The sequence below is a fragment of the Carassius gibelio genome, chromosome B19 (genome assembly GCF_023724105.1).
Source record: "Carassius gibelio isolate Cgi1373 ecotype wild population from Czech Republic chromosome B19, carGib1.2-hapl.c, whole genome shotgun sequence".
NCBI classification, from domain to species: domain Eukaryota; kingdom Metazoa; phylum Chordata; class Actinopteri; order Cypriniformes; family Cyprinidae; genus Carassius; species Carassius gibelio.
In genome coordinates, this window is record NC_068414.1 from 33,814,736 (window position 1) to 33,829,455 (window position 14,720).

At 37.7% G+C, this 14,720-nt stretch overlaps 1 protein-coding gene across 1 annotated transcript; it reads left to right on the forward strand.

Moving 5' to 3' along the window:
- Positions 1-1,521: 1,521 nt before the first annotated feature.
- LOC127979147 (transcriptional repressor scratch 1-like) lies at positions 1,522-4,944 on the forward strand. Its single transcript, XM_052584358.1, has 2 exons — positions 1,522-2,253; positions 2,929-4,944. The coding sequence occupies exons 1-2, from the start codon at positions 2,139-2,141 to the stop codon at positions 3,639-3,641; spliced, it is 828 nt and encodes a 275-aa protein (XP_052440318.1). The 5' UTR covers positions 1,522-2,138; the 3' UTR covers positions 3,642-4,944.
- Positions 4,945-14,720: the final 9,776 nt, after the last annotated feature.

Below are 14,720 nucleotides of genomic sequence, written 5' to 3' on the forward strand. Positions count from 1 at the left end.
CGACGAGACGTTTGTTCGCTGTGTCTCAACACACCGTAGACCATTATTATGCAAATGAGGCGCACTTCAATATTTCCGCCTGTGTTTTTCCAGCTGATGTCAGCACTTCTCGAGAAGCCTCCGTGCGCGAACGTCCTTCTCCCCCCATAAACACGTCAGGTCGCCGTGGGCTGCTGCTGCCGTCCTCTCCGCGCGCTTGGGAATGTCAACTGCTGTGCAACAGTGTCCTACATACTCACTGCATGCTCGTGATACTGTTACACACATGCGTGCACATTAATGTGGAATCAACCTAAGGGTCATTCTATGAAACGAGAACCATTTTTGTCCCTCATTTACATATTTGTGAAATACAATTTCCTTTTAACCCCCATTTTTCATGAGGAAGACATTTTTGGGCCTACTAATGTGCATGATTCAACGGACAGAAAATATATACAGTAGAGAAGATTGCATGTTGTCGTTCATCCTCATATTTCCTTAGATTTTTATATTTTCTTAGATTTTTTAGACTGTTTTGTTAAAATCCACAGGTTATCAGCTTGTTCTTTGTTCTGCTATGAAATAAATATGTTCCCCCCTCACAATTGTGAGTTTATGTTTCAGAATTATGACTTTTCTTTTCAGCGAGTTTATATATTTTTTCAGTATCGTTTACATGTATGCATTATTTAATTATTTATTTATTTTACTACATTCCATATCTGTCTGACCGTAGGGCTGCATTGAATTTGCAATGCGTGCATGCAATGCATCTTAGTGGGAGAAAGGCTTTCGTGTCCTAAATGAAAAAATGAACAATGTATAATGACCCTCTAGTCTCCAAAGACACGAGAGCAAAGCAGCATCTATCACTATAACGCTTTCTCTCCGGGTCTGAATGTTTGTGAAACGACAATGCTACTGCGGGACGTCCTTATTCGTCCCATTGAAGGAGTGAACAATGAGAACACGGTGTCAGACAACAATGTGTACTACAGCTCCAGGATCCGCGTTAATTGCGGACATATGGCTCCTACTGGAATCATTGAGGAAACGGACCTTCTGGTACCCAATTCGTGTGATTTGCATGAAAAGAAAGCCATTGGTTTATAGACCGTGATGTAAAAGAATGACCTGAAAGCCTGAGGCCACAGTCAGTAGTTGATTTAATGTTTCGCGGCAGAAGCAGCGCGCGAAAACGCAGTGCGGGAGGTCAGGTTGTGTAACGTAGCAATGTTGCAAATGAAATGCAAAACAACTAAATCTTCCGAACACAGTGATGAATTGATTACGAATATTTGCATGCAAGATGATTTTTGTATTTATTTATTTTAATATCCTAAATTATTTAAGCCTATTATTTGTTATCAATAAAGGGGGTTCAACTGAAATGGTCACATAAAACTGCATCAGTTTATAAAAACTGAAACTATGAAAACCGAACGGATGTATGATGCAAATAAACCCCTCTGTCTCATTTCAGGCTTCGAGAAAAATCTGGCGAAGGCGTGCACGTCTCACAGCGTCATTAAGCCATCCAGTTCAATGTTGGTCCCGGGAGATTTTTTATGGATTAAATTAAGTACTTCCATCTTCATTTCCCACCTGATCGCAGCCATATAAATCCCAACAGCTGATCAACAGACTTCAGAAAGCCCGACGCCTTCAGACGGAACAGCTGGGAGATAAAGCAGGAGAGAGGAGAACGAACAGGCTGACGCAGACTCAGCTGTTTCACTATCCTTTCTGTGTCTTTAGGGGTAGAAAAGCATCTCGGAAACTAGTAGACTAGCTAGTTTAAACTTGAAGCACTAACCTGGAAGATACGATCGTCGTGAAGAGTCCCAGCGGAACTAAAGAGAGCGGAAAAAAAGAAAGAGAGAGCCAAGCGGAGCGGAGCTGTCCAGTGCTGAACGCGCGCCGCCGAACGGGAGTTGTCCAGTGCTGAAGTTGCATTTCTGCCGAGAGCATCGCGCTGCATCAACACAAGCGCATTCAGGGGCTCGAGGGTCTGCCGTAACCCTACACTGGCATCCGAAACTCGGCATTACCGAAGAGGAACGAACGATACTAAAAAACGCATTTTGTCTCAGCGTTGCATGAGGAAAGCGAACAATTCGACCGGCGGACGACTGTTTTTCCCTTCACCGTAAAACATGCCAAGGTCTTTCCTGGTCAAAAAGGTTAAGCTTGATGATTTCTCATCCGCTGATTTGGAGAGCTCTTATGGCAGATCCAGGGCAGACCTCAGACTGCGCTTTCACGAGAAAGGTAATCACATTTATTTGACATCCAGATCGTGTTTATGCAAGGGCAAGTGCATGTATGTTGACGTTTGATAGTTTATAATCGCAACCTCGTGTAGTTGACCCACGGTCACATTGTATGCAACACCGTGAGGTGCATCAGTTTTTGTCGAGTCGGCACATTTCAGGTGTTGCGCTCTTTCAAGCACGCATTCGATTTGCTTTCAGGCGCATTTTGTTTTACAAAACGCAGCGCTAGCAACAAGTACTTCACATTTACACCAAGAGTTATCAAAACGTGAATTATCAACGCACGCAGTCTATTGAGGGAATGCTTGATCATGTTTCACGTTATTATTCACGCTCTACATAACCTGTGCTTTGCATACACTTGCGTAAGCAGACGTTTATGGAATATTCATGCATGCATCTGGGGGTATATCTTTTGTGTACTCGGTATACATCGACCTAATTCTGCACAATTTCTATCAGGACTGCAAATGCAATTATAACCGAAGCGATATCATTCTCCTCGCCCTTGTGTTTAAATGGGTTGCCACTCTAATTGAAATGGAGCGCTATTGATTTTTTTTTTCTTTTTGCACACGTGTGAGGGTTAATGTAGAAAAAGTCATTGCGTCTGGGTTCACCTAAATGAGCTGAAGTAACAGGAACTGTTGCATCGCCTTCCCCCTCACAGGCTACATCACCGACTACATGACCCCGGCACCGTATGATGGTGAGAGTGACAATGGCATCAAAGTGCCCTCACCCGAACCCATCTACAGCGACTATGGAGCTCCAGATTCAGACCAGCCTGACAGCCCGCAGTCGGAGATCTCTTCAGGCTACATCAATGGAGACAACGCGGTCAGTGAGGGCTACACAGTGGATGCCTTCTTCATCACAGATGGGAGGTCGAGGAGAAAAGCCATCAGCAGCCCCAGAAGCCATCAGCGGCACACGTGCAATGAGTGCGGAAAGACATACGCCACGTCTTCCAACTTGAGCAGACACAAGCAGACGCACCGCAGCATGGACAGCAAAATGGCCAAGAAGTGTCCCACCTGCGGGAAGGTTTACGTCTCTATGCCAGCCATGGCCATGCATTTGTTGACCCACGACCTCAAGCACAAGTGTGACATATGTGGGAAGGCCTTCAGCAGGCCTTGGCTTTTACAGGGACACATGCGCTCTCACACGGGCGAGAAGCCCTTTGGATGCGCACACTGTGGGAAGGCATTCGCCGACCGCTCAAACCTGCGTGCCCATATGCAGACACACTCTGCCTTTAAGCACTACAAGTGCAAGAGATGCAACAAGACCTTTGCTCTAAAGTCCTACCTGAACAAGCACTATGAGTCGGCCTGCTTCAAGGGAGCGTTTGCTCCTTTGAGCCCAATGGAAGTGTGAATGGATGACAGCACAACAACAAGAACAACGACAACGTCTCGGAGGATTAATCGCATGTACCTTAACTTTTTCTTTTCTTAGTGTACTCTTTCTCCCGCTGTTCACGTATTCAGAGCTGAAATTTCACTTGTTTTTGCCAAAACTCAGAGGACATTGAAAATGTCTTTGTTTCTCTCGAAAGGTCAAACCTTTTCTAAGTATTGGATAATATTGTACTGCTGCCAGTGGCCACAAAAGTGTTCAGCATTGAGGTAAAACTATTTATTCATTAACTTATTTATTTATGTATTTATATATTTATTTTCTACGAACGGTTAATTTGCACTTTAATTTGTCGTTCAGTTGCCAAGCCTTCGTCATCAATATGCCAAAGCATTTGCCACTTTCTGAATATCTTATTTTTGGTTGCCACTTTATAAATTTGTTGCATGCAAAAAAAAAAAAAAAAAAAGGCAAAAAAAGAAGAAAAAGAAAGGAAAAAAAAAATACACTACTACTAATGGAATCTATGCCAATTTTACGAAGCTTTGATTTTTTGCCAAACCTAGATAGCATCCGTCGGCAATATTTCTCGGGAGTCATGATGAAGAATAGAGCAATAATGCATGGTATTTTTAAAAGCTAAAACGAGTAATAACTATAGCATTTTTAACCACGATTTTATCCAATACTATCAGTAGTCGTTCAGAAGTTAAATATCAGGGAAATGCCAGAGTAGTATTAGCGGATACTTCCACGGGACGGGGAGGGGAAGGGATATAGGGTCCTTTTGTAAGTGGTTATGCACTGCCTGCCTCTTATTAAATAACGTAGTTTTAGATCTTAGGCGCCTGTGCTGCTGAACGGACAGCTTTGCGCGTGATCCGGATCATTTGCTCCAAATCTGTGGATGTGAACAGCACTAAACCTGGAAATGCTGTTGTAGGAGATCCTACTGCAACATGGACAGCTGGACATAGCAGATTGGTCTTTGAAAAGCACTTCTTTGAGAACATTTCTGACTTTTTTTGAAGAAGAAAAAAACAACAAAAATAGTAGCACAAACCTTAGCAATTCAGGTAGACAGGCCTTGTATTAGTCGAACCTCTGTTTTTGTATTTACGGACATGGAGAACTATCTGTTTAATGCAAGATGCCTTGTAAATAATCCTTTGGAATTGAATATTTCTACAAGCTGTAAAGAATCAAATGAACTTATTTCTGGACTTCTGTTCCCTGGGTTTTTTCCCCCAGCATTTGAACAATGTAAAGCACAAATGACACCGGGCATTTTCTCACTTCATAATAAAGAACTAAGAAGTAACTACGTGTTTGTGGTCCTGTTTGTTTCAGTCACGCACCAAGAACCATCCTCTGCTGAAGCTCGAAACGTGCTGATTCAGAGCGATGCATGCAACTCGGTTAAGTAAGCGCGCAATGACGTCAGTTTGGTGACGCAAGGTTTGTGGTGCATGCAGCATACAATGTGTCAGCGCATCCCAAAAACCATTTCTGAGATACCAAACGCTAATGCAATGGCTCTTCCGCAGGATTCAAAGCATGCTTTCATCTCAATTAAATCCTTGACTGACGCCTTTGTTACACATGATTGAATTTTATCCGCATTGTGTTCACAAGGAGCTCTTGAGAAAAAGCATGTGATCAAAGAGAATCCAGCAACAGCCTCTTTTTATGGAGTGATCCCTGTATGGTTTGCCAAATATAGCAGTTGCATTACGGTTCTTAGAGTACAGTTAAGCGTTTGGCGGTGCTGCAGTGGTAACCTTGAGAGATGCAAGTGACGGAGGGAATTTGGCCGTCAGCTCTATCCAGGTCCCAGCAGAGTTCTTATCAACAAGGACTAAAGCACTTCAAAGTGCCTCCTGCTGACTGTGGCTGAACAACAGCTTCATTACAGGAGCTTTTGCTTTACATTAGCCCACCAAACGCATTACCTGCATTCCCTAATTTAAAAAGCATGCATTTCTGCATGCACAGGGGAGAAAAAAAATGCAACTTCATGCAACTTACTTGCACACCAGTTGTCTACAATCAACATGAAATGCAACCCTTTTGACTTCTTTAATCTAATGTATTACAAATGAGTTCACCCAGAAATAAAAATTTAGTGAACAGTTATAACCTTTTTTTTTCTCATGGGAATGCATTTGGAAAAATGTAGCATTTCATCACTTGCTCCCCAAAGGTTCCTCTGCATAAATGGGTGCCGTCAGAGTCCAGACAGCTGATAAAAACACCACAATGACCCACAATTAATCCACAACACTCCAGTCCATCAGTTAATGTTTTAATTGAAAAACTGCAAGTCCATATCATCTAGATGTTTTAACTTTAAAATACAAGTCCTCTGTTCATAATAGTGCTTCCTCCAGTGAAAATGTAATCTGGTCTGAACCAGAAGAGATGTATAGACAGATCAAGCAACATTTTCAAATTAAAACAGTTCAGAACAGTTCTAAACAAATATGGGTGGATTTTGATGTGAAAGGATAACAGAAGAAGGACTTGAAGTGGTATTATGGATTATGGACTCTCTATATATTTTGGCCTGAAGTGATGTTTTAAATTAAAAGATTCTTAAAGATGGATTTGTTTCATGCAGCTTTTGACTTCATAAGTTGTTTATTGATGGTGGCACACATTCACTGCAGAATCATCTGTTGGTGAGCGAGTGATGTAATGCTAAATTCTTCAAAATCTGTTCTCATGAAGAAACAAATTCGTCTACATCTTGGATGGCCTGAGGGTGAGGAAAATCTCAGCAAATATTCATTTCTGGGTGAAGTATTCCTGTAAGAAAGTAAACAGAGTCCGGACTTCATACTGACTTCAGAACTTCAGAAAACATCATTTTGTGTTGCGTTGAGGAGTGAAATGCCTCGGCTGCATCCAATATTCATCCTCCTTTAAATTGCTAAAAATCAAGTCTCTAGGCCCACAGCCAGCTCAGTTTAGGGTTGGAAACACGTTTTTGGGAAACAGCCAGAAATGCATCTGTGCTACACTAGTTCCAATCTCACAGCAGCAGACAGGTGGTGAGAAACAAGTGGTTGAAACAAAGCATCATTGAGATATTACAAATTGAATTTGTATTTATGATGACTTTAATTGATGGGATTATAACTGCAGAGGCTTTAGTGTGTGTGTGTGTGTGTGTGTGTGTGTGTGTGTGTGCGTGCGTTGCTCCACCAGAATGACTCATGAACATCAGCAGGCAGAAGGGTGAAGGAACACCACAAACCCTCCAGTCTTAAACATCTCTCCAGGATGACACACAACACTGTGCTCTGACCCTCCGTGTGTTGAGTAATACCCCTGTGACTTTCCCTGTGTCTGTTCACAACCTCCAAACCTATGACACGTGAATCATTCAGCTTCTTACTTCAAACCAATAAACTATTCAAGTAAATAAGATATTAAGTAGAAGGAACAGTTCACCCAAAAATCTGACATTGCTCATGCTGTTTTCTGTAGCATGGAAGCCATTGTATTGTGTCTTTGTTTCATATGTGGTCATGTGGTTCACTGTGTTTATGTTCTCTATGGAGTTAGAAAGACATGGTGACAATGACCATACATATGCATTATGTTTCTTTGAAATTGAGTAAATGATGATAGAAGTTTTATTTTTGGATGAACTATTTCTCTTTACTCCTTTAGTCAGATGTCAGAAAACATGCCAGTATGTGTGTTTTTAATGGGAGTCAAATCCAGATGTTGCACCATGATCTATCTGGGAAACTCAAAAAAACACTGAAGTACTGGGTATATTCTTTATGAAATGACAATCCACCCTCTCTGTTTTCTGAATATGTGGCATTAACCTTATTGTCAATGATTCATCCATGTTTTATTTATTAATTTTTTTGATCTTGTAGTTTTTGATCAGAATGCCATAACTTGATCTTCCAGTGAAATAACAGGCTTCTCTCTAACATATGCAGGACGTCACCGGTCATTTGCATAAACTCCGCCCCTGCATACGTTTTAATGCCACGCCCACATCTCAATATCCAATCAACAACTGAAGCATTGAACATAGTCCAACTTTACATTTTTTCTTTCAATAATCCATAACAATCAGATGTACATCACAATATAAGAAGAAAAATATTATATATACAATATATACTATATAGCAACTGCTTGGCTGTTATTGCAAAAATGAATTCATATTATATATTATTGACCAGCTCTTCATATAAAATTATCCAACTTTATCTGCATACCTACAGTATACTCATACAAAGCAATATATATTCTACAACAAATCTCAATTGCTTATAGTCACAAAATATAAACTATATTATCACCCAGCTCTAATTAGTTAAATGTGACTAAGGCATGAATATATGAAGATATTATAAACATTAACATCACGATTTTCTGTACAGCTGCTTTGACACAATGTGTATTGTGAAAAGCGTTATATAAATAAAACTGACATGGCTACACAGCATGCAAAAATGTCATTATACACCACAGTCAGGCTCTTCCTAGTCAAAATAATCAGTAAATTGGCCCAGACTTCATGCTGTTGTCCAAATCTGGCTGCAGAGACTATATTGCATAACACTGACCTTTCGGAAACACACACACACACACTGCCTTTGTGAAACAACGGAGAGTAATAATATCTCCCGTTTTGATTAGGTCAGAGCAACATGTTTCACTGGAACGTCAACATTTCTATTATTATTTGCTCATGTGTAGTGCATTTGGGAACAGAAAATAAAACCTAATAAGAGATGAATGTTGGATCGGTTTCCAAACCACAGGCCTTTTCCGAAAAGGCCACGATTAGTCAAATGATTGCTTATGATATTATGGAAATGAGTCCATTAATTTGTGTAAATCAGATGTCTGTGCAGTGGACAGTTGACTGCATCTGCACGACGAGAGGCCAGTGTCAATTTCTAAGCTGGAGTGCATCGGATCAGAAAGGGTTTTGTGACAATCACACGCCGTGTCTTATTTGTAAGCGTATCTCCTGCTGAGCTCCAGACTTCGGTTCTGCGACATCTCCAGCTCTGAGCCGGCGGATCATTATCAGTCCCGCGCTCCGAGCCGGATCTGCTCTCCTGAGGAAACATCTAATTGTGCTGCGAGGGGCAGCATCAGCAGAATCCATTACTTAAACGGGAGACAGGTGCGCTCAGGCCGGGTTTCTGCCGAGCTGCCAGGACTCTGACGTCAGAGAGCAAAACTCCCGCCGAGGCTGACCCACGCTGCTGCTTCCTGCCTGGAGAGGAAGTAGGTCTTTCACACTTCCTGCAGAGAGAGAACGGACCGCAGCGCAGACAGACTCGTGCTGTGGGTAATGTTGCAAAAACACAACAGCTTATGTCCTTCTCACCTTTGCTTACAATATACTGTATCATATTTGACCTATGAAGTTCGATCGAAAGCCTCTGAATTATCAAGACTTTGCTGACACACCTGTCGCACACTTTCTGTCTGATAGTTTGGACGTTTTTAGCAAGTAAAAGGTCTTTTGGTGTAGTTGTACAAACATCCACCTTCAGCTCATGCTTCATGTGTCTTAAGCTCTGAAATCTGATTTTTATAAAGCAAATGTAAGTATAACTTTAATATTGTTAGTGATATATTTAAAGGTGGACTGAAGCAACCTAACCTGATTATCCAGACATCTTGTATAAATGTGAATATCAGATATAATTATCAGTCGTTTGATGAAAGTTTATTAATTTATCTCTCAGTCATACTTGTATTGCCTTGCATTATATGGTTTGATCATAAAACTTAGTAAATCTCATCTTACTAAGACATATTATTAGGAGATATAGAGAGAAAACTGATATTTATTTTTTATGTAAGTATCAGCTGAACTGATGTAAAAATTCTCATTAATTTATAACAAGCTGTCCGAATTTTATCACTTTTTTTCTCCATAAGAATATCAGTGTCTCTACCAAATGGCAATTATTTTTGCAGTTTTTTTCCCTCCATATTTTCACTATATCATACTATATGAGCCACAAAAGCCTGATGCATCAATTAACATCCAAACGGTTTGTCAGGTTAAACTATCACTTTTTATATATATGTTTTAATGTAATTTCAAGATGCCTTGAAGTACTTTTGGATATTTTAGTATTTCTTAAATACATATTTCTTAAATGCACAATTTTCAAAGTTATAAATTAAATAAAGATTAAGCACATTGAGCACATTTTACAAGCAAATGCTATTTCAGCCGTTCTGCTTTGAAAATGTCATGTTTAATTCAGTGTGCTTCTACAATGGTTGTAATTATGTTAAATTCACTAGCAATTCCTGAGTGAAAATGGTTTCGACACTAGATTTTTTATTTCAGCATTGTGTTAGTCTTAGTTTCGGAGAAGACAATGTTTGTTTGCAGTTTATTGTTTGCGTGTTTATCTCTCACAGATCTGGATGTGCTGATGACATCACACCTTCTCAAGCAGCTGATTGGCTGTTCGCTGTCGTAAAGCACGACCTCACAGTTTGACACTCTCTAAACCCTCCATCTACACACATTCATTCATTCATTCATTCAGTCCGATCTCTTTTCCATCCATCTCGTGTTCACCACCAGACAGAGGAAGCACTTAACATTTCATAAATGTGTTTGAATCAACCTTTAACAAGCCGTTACTCACACACGTGTCTGACAGAAAAGCCACTTTCCAAAGGGCAAGTGCAGTGGCTGGACAAATATTTCCAAAACCACAAGAAATGCTTTGCATGTGTGTGTGTGAGAGAGAGAGAGAGCGAGCGAGGGGTGGTGTTGACCCACTTTGGCTGACATGCAGCGAGCGTCTTGCCAGGCAGCTCAGGAGATGCACGTTTCTGTAAAGCCCCCTGTGTTTCCCCTTCGGAGGACAGCAGGGTGACGGTGCGAACCCAGACTCTGCCTCCTCCTCCCTGAGATCAGCTGAAATCATCCCTGGATTCCAGCCTCCTGATTGGCTGTTCGAGGCTGAGTAAGACTTCACAATTAGCCCGGAGGGGCCGCATGAGAAATCAGCCTCAAATGGCAACGTGTCTTACTGACTTACTCTTAAGAGAGAGTGCAGAATGAATGAAAAAAACAAAAAGCAAATGCAAAATATTTTTAAGGTTTTTGGTCAGAAATAAATAATTAAGTATTCATTTTAGTGTTAAAATGTGATGGCTGTATATACATATTAGTACTTTTATTTTGCACAGAGGCACTAAAATTGATCAAAGGTCACAGTAAAGACATGCATAATGTTACAAAAGATTTCTCTTTCAGATAAATGCTGTTCTTTTGACATTTCTATTCATCAAATAATAATAATAAAAAAAAAAATACAAATAAAATGTGTCAGTTTCAACAAAAATATAAAGCAGCTCAACTGTTTTCCACATTGATGATGATCAGAAATGTTTCTGAGCAGTAAATCAGTATATTATTATGATTTCTGAAAGATCATGTGACACACTGAAGACTGGAGAAATGATGCTGAAAATACTGTCGTGCAACACAGGAATTAATTACATTTTAAAATATGCTACACTTGAAATAACTTATATTAAATTTAAATAATTGTTATCAGTTTTACCTCCATAAATTTAGCCTCGGTAAGCCGAAGATACATCTTTCACAAACATTACAAATCTTACCAACTCTTTTCTTCTGGTGTCATCAGTGACTTTAATTTTACAACCATACATCATATAAAGACACTTCTTACTGTATAAAGAAATTATTTTCAAATAAAATTCTCGAAGACAAATCTTTTTCTTTGGAATGCAGTGATGAATCATTCACAATAATAATCCTGTTGCTCGGAGAGTGTGTGTATGTGGGTGTGTCTGATTCACATTTCACCTCAAAATATAAATAAATATGTTTATTGTTTTCTATTTTTAGGACTGTTTTCATTGCAATATTATTTTTATGACAAGCAAGCCCATTCTCCTCCCAAAAGTTCTCATTATTATAATGCATCTGGACATTTTACTCTTACGATCATTTTAAACTGCATCACAATAATGAGAATCTAATGAGATCACTAACAATAATGAGAAATACAAATAAAACTAAATGTCCAAACACATTACTTTAAAGAGATTTAGAAAGTAAAATGTTCAATTGACATTAAAATACTGTTACAGTGCAAAACTAGTCTTAATGTTCTCATAAATATGCTTTATTGTATTCTTGAGAAATATGTTTTTGCATTTTTTTATTTTGTTTGTAGGTAAAACTACCAAAACTACTCGTAAAAATTACAAATAAAAAGGTCTGTATACATTAGATACATAAGTAGAAAATGTGTTTAATCTGCATTAAAATACAGGAAATACTAGGCTACTACTACTACTAATAATAAAAATAACAAAAATCACCACAACAAATGTAATAATAATAATAATAATAATGTCACAATGCAATGCAAAATCTTGATTTAAAACAATGCTTAATTGTCTTCACACTTTATTTTAGTAGTTGTTTGTGAGAAACTGTGACAATAATTGACAATACTGAAAAAAACCTCAAAAGAAAATGTCCTGATGCATTACAGTAAAAAGATTTTAAGGGGAGAATATTTAATTTAAAAAAAAGTTTTCACAATGGAAAAACAAATCCTGAATTGTCTTAATGCAAAATGTTTGTTTTTTTTAGGTAAAACAATTATTGACAATAATGAGAATTACTAATAAGACTCTACAAATGTCCTTTTTTATGGAAAATGTTAATCATCTTTAAAAAAGAAATACAATTGTCATAATGGGAAAGAATTAAAAACATTTCTTATTGAAAAATATAATTCACTTTTATTTTCGGGGAAACCATCATTTACAATTATGAGATATGAAATAAAACTCAAAATTAAAATATCCACAGACATTACGGTAAAGAGACAGAGGAGAAAATGTTTAATGGTTATTGAAATCAATTAATCAATCACAAAAAAAGTTCCTATAAATGCTTAATTTAAAAAAAATATTTATTATTTTGCATTTTTATTTAATTAAGTAGTATGTCCAGACACGGCAGTAAAAAGATTTTTAGATTATTTTAGATTTTAAAATACAGAAAATATTTTTTTTAAGTATTTTTTAATTATTATGTTTTTTAAATGCTAAAATTTTAAATCTTAATGTTAATTAAAATATGTAAAATATGATTTTTAATAGTATTGTTTTTTATTATTTAGTTTCTGGGTTGAAACGTGACCTGGCTGTGCATGTTTTCACCCAGAGATTCACCCAGGAGCGTTTTTAGTGTTTCTATGTATAAGTGTGTGTGTGTGTGTGTGTGTGTGTGTGGCATTGGATTGGGCATGTCGCTGACACCCGGACGTCCCCTGAGGCAGCGGGAGCTGATTAGCTCTTGGTTAGGGGCAGTTGAGCTGTAAGGCGCGCTGAGGTTATGAGTGAGTTTTTAGCTGTGTGTGTGGGAGTGTTATTATAGCACTCGGCTCTGGCAGGGGAAGCAGAGAAAATGTGCAAAACATACGCCTTCTCTCGCTGTCTGCCTGTCTCTCTCACTCTCTCTGGCTCCTCTAAACAAAGCAGGTGATTCAGTCGAGTCATCCAGAGGTTAAAAACATGGCACGGCTCTTCTGAGCGTGTCACCAAGATGGAAACCTCATGAATATTCAGCGGGAGCAGCAACAGAGTGCTTTGATCCGGAGCTTCTCTGTTTAAAGAAGCGCAGTGTGAAGGTGTCTGTCTGAGGAACAGTCAGTGAAAGCACTAAACGAGTGTGTGGGCACATGCACAGATCGTACGTTCCTGTCGGTGTCTGTGTAATTGTTCACACTGGATCCGTAGGCCGATCGCCGGCTTTATTCACAAGCCTCTCGTGTAAGAAACGAGGCCATAGGAATTACAAATCACAATGGAGATCTCTTTACAATCACATTATTTCAAAAACAAATGAGCTGAGCTAGATAAGACAATCCCAGAATGCATTGCAAGCTCAAGATGGCAGACGAGTCAACAGAAATGCTGGTTATTTCATTAAATATGAAAAAAAGTAGTAATATAATCTAATTTAACTTGACTTTTTTTTCACACAGCTAATCTAAAATATGTTACCAAACTGTAGCTTATATTTACATTTATGCATTGAGCAGATGCTTTTTCCCTAAAGTGACATACAATAGAGAAAGTAAAAACGATTCTAAGAGCCAAATACACAATTCCAGGTTTATAAGGTTTATATATATATATGTATACTAAAATATGTCTCAAAATATATTTATGTACATATATTCTCTATTTTTATACATTTCTGGAAATATACATTTAAAATAAAACTTCAAAAACATGCAAAAAAGGCAGAAAAATATAATTGCAAAAATGTTTCAAAACATGTTTACAGATGCTGATGCCTGAAACAACATACAGAACTAACAAATATTGCTACAAGTGTGATTGCATCATATAATAATTATTAATTATTAATAATATTAATAATGTTCATCGTCTGGCTGACTACTTCTTGTATTAATTTTTCTGAAAAATCCTGTCAAACGTGCACAAACTGACAGTCACCAATTATAAGCTACTACTAAATATTGTAGAAGTTTAATTTTCTGTAAAGCTGCTTTGTAATAATTTGTATCAAAAAAGCGCTATACAAATAAACTTGAATTGAACTGAATTAAATGTATTTTTCTTGTCCCTAAAATACATTTAGGAATATATTTAGAAACATGAAGGTTGAAACTAAATAAGTTTTACATTTCAAATATATATTTCATTGAGCTTCACTGTTTACCATATACTTCAAATGTTTTGTGATTTATTTATTTATGGGATTGAATACACAGACAATGTACTACTATATAGAACTAATATATACTAATATATATATCTATATATATATATCTATATATATATCTATATATATATATATATATATATATCTATATATATATATATATATATATATATATATATATATATATATATATATATATATATATATATATATATATATATATTCTACTACTAACAAAAATTACAAAACCACATAAAATGATATAATATTTTTCAATATCTTTTCCAGCATCAAATAATCTGAGCTGCTCCACACTCATTTTATACTGTAGT

Bases quoted from the DNA above. Each gene is read 5' to 3' on its own strand.
- LOC127979147 (XM_052584358.1), top strand. From the start codon at position 2,139: ATGCCAAGGTCTTTCCTGGTCAAAAAGGTTAAGCTTGATGATTTCTCA. The intron at 2,254-2,928 runs GTAATCACATTT...TCCCCCTCACAG, and splicing joins ACTGCGCTTTCACGAGAAAG to GCTACATCACCGACTACATG.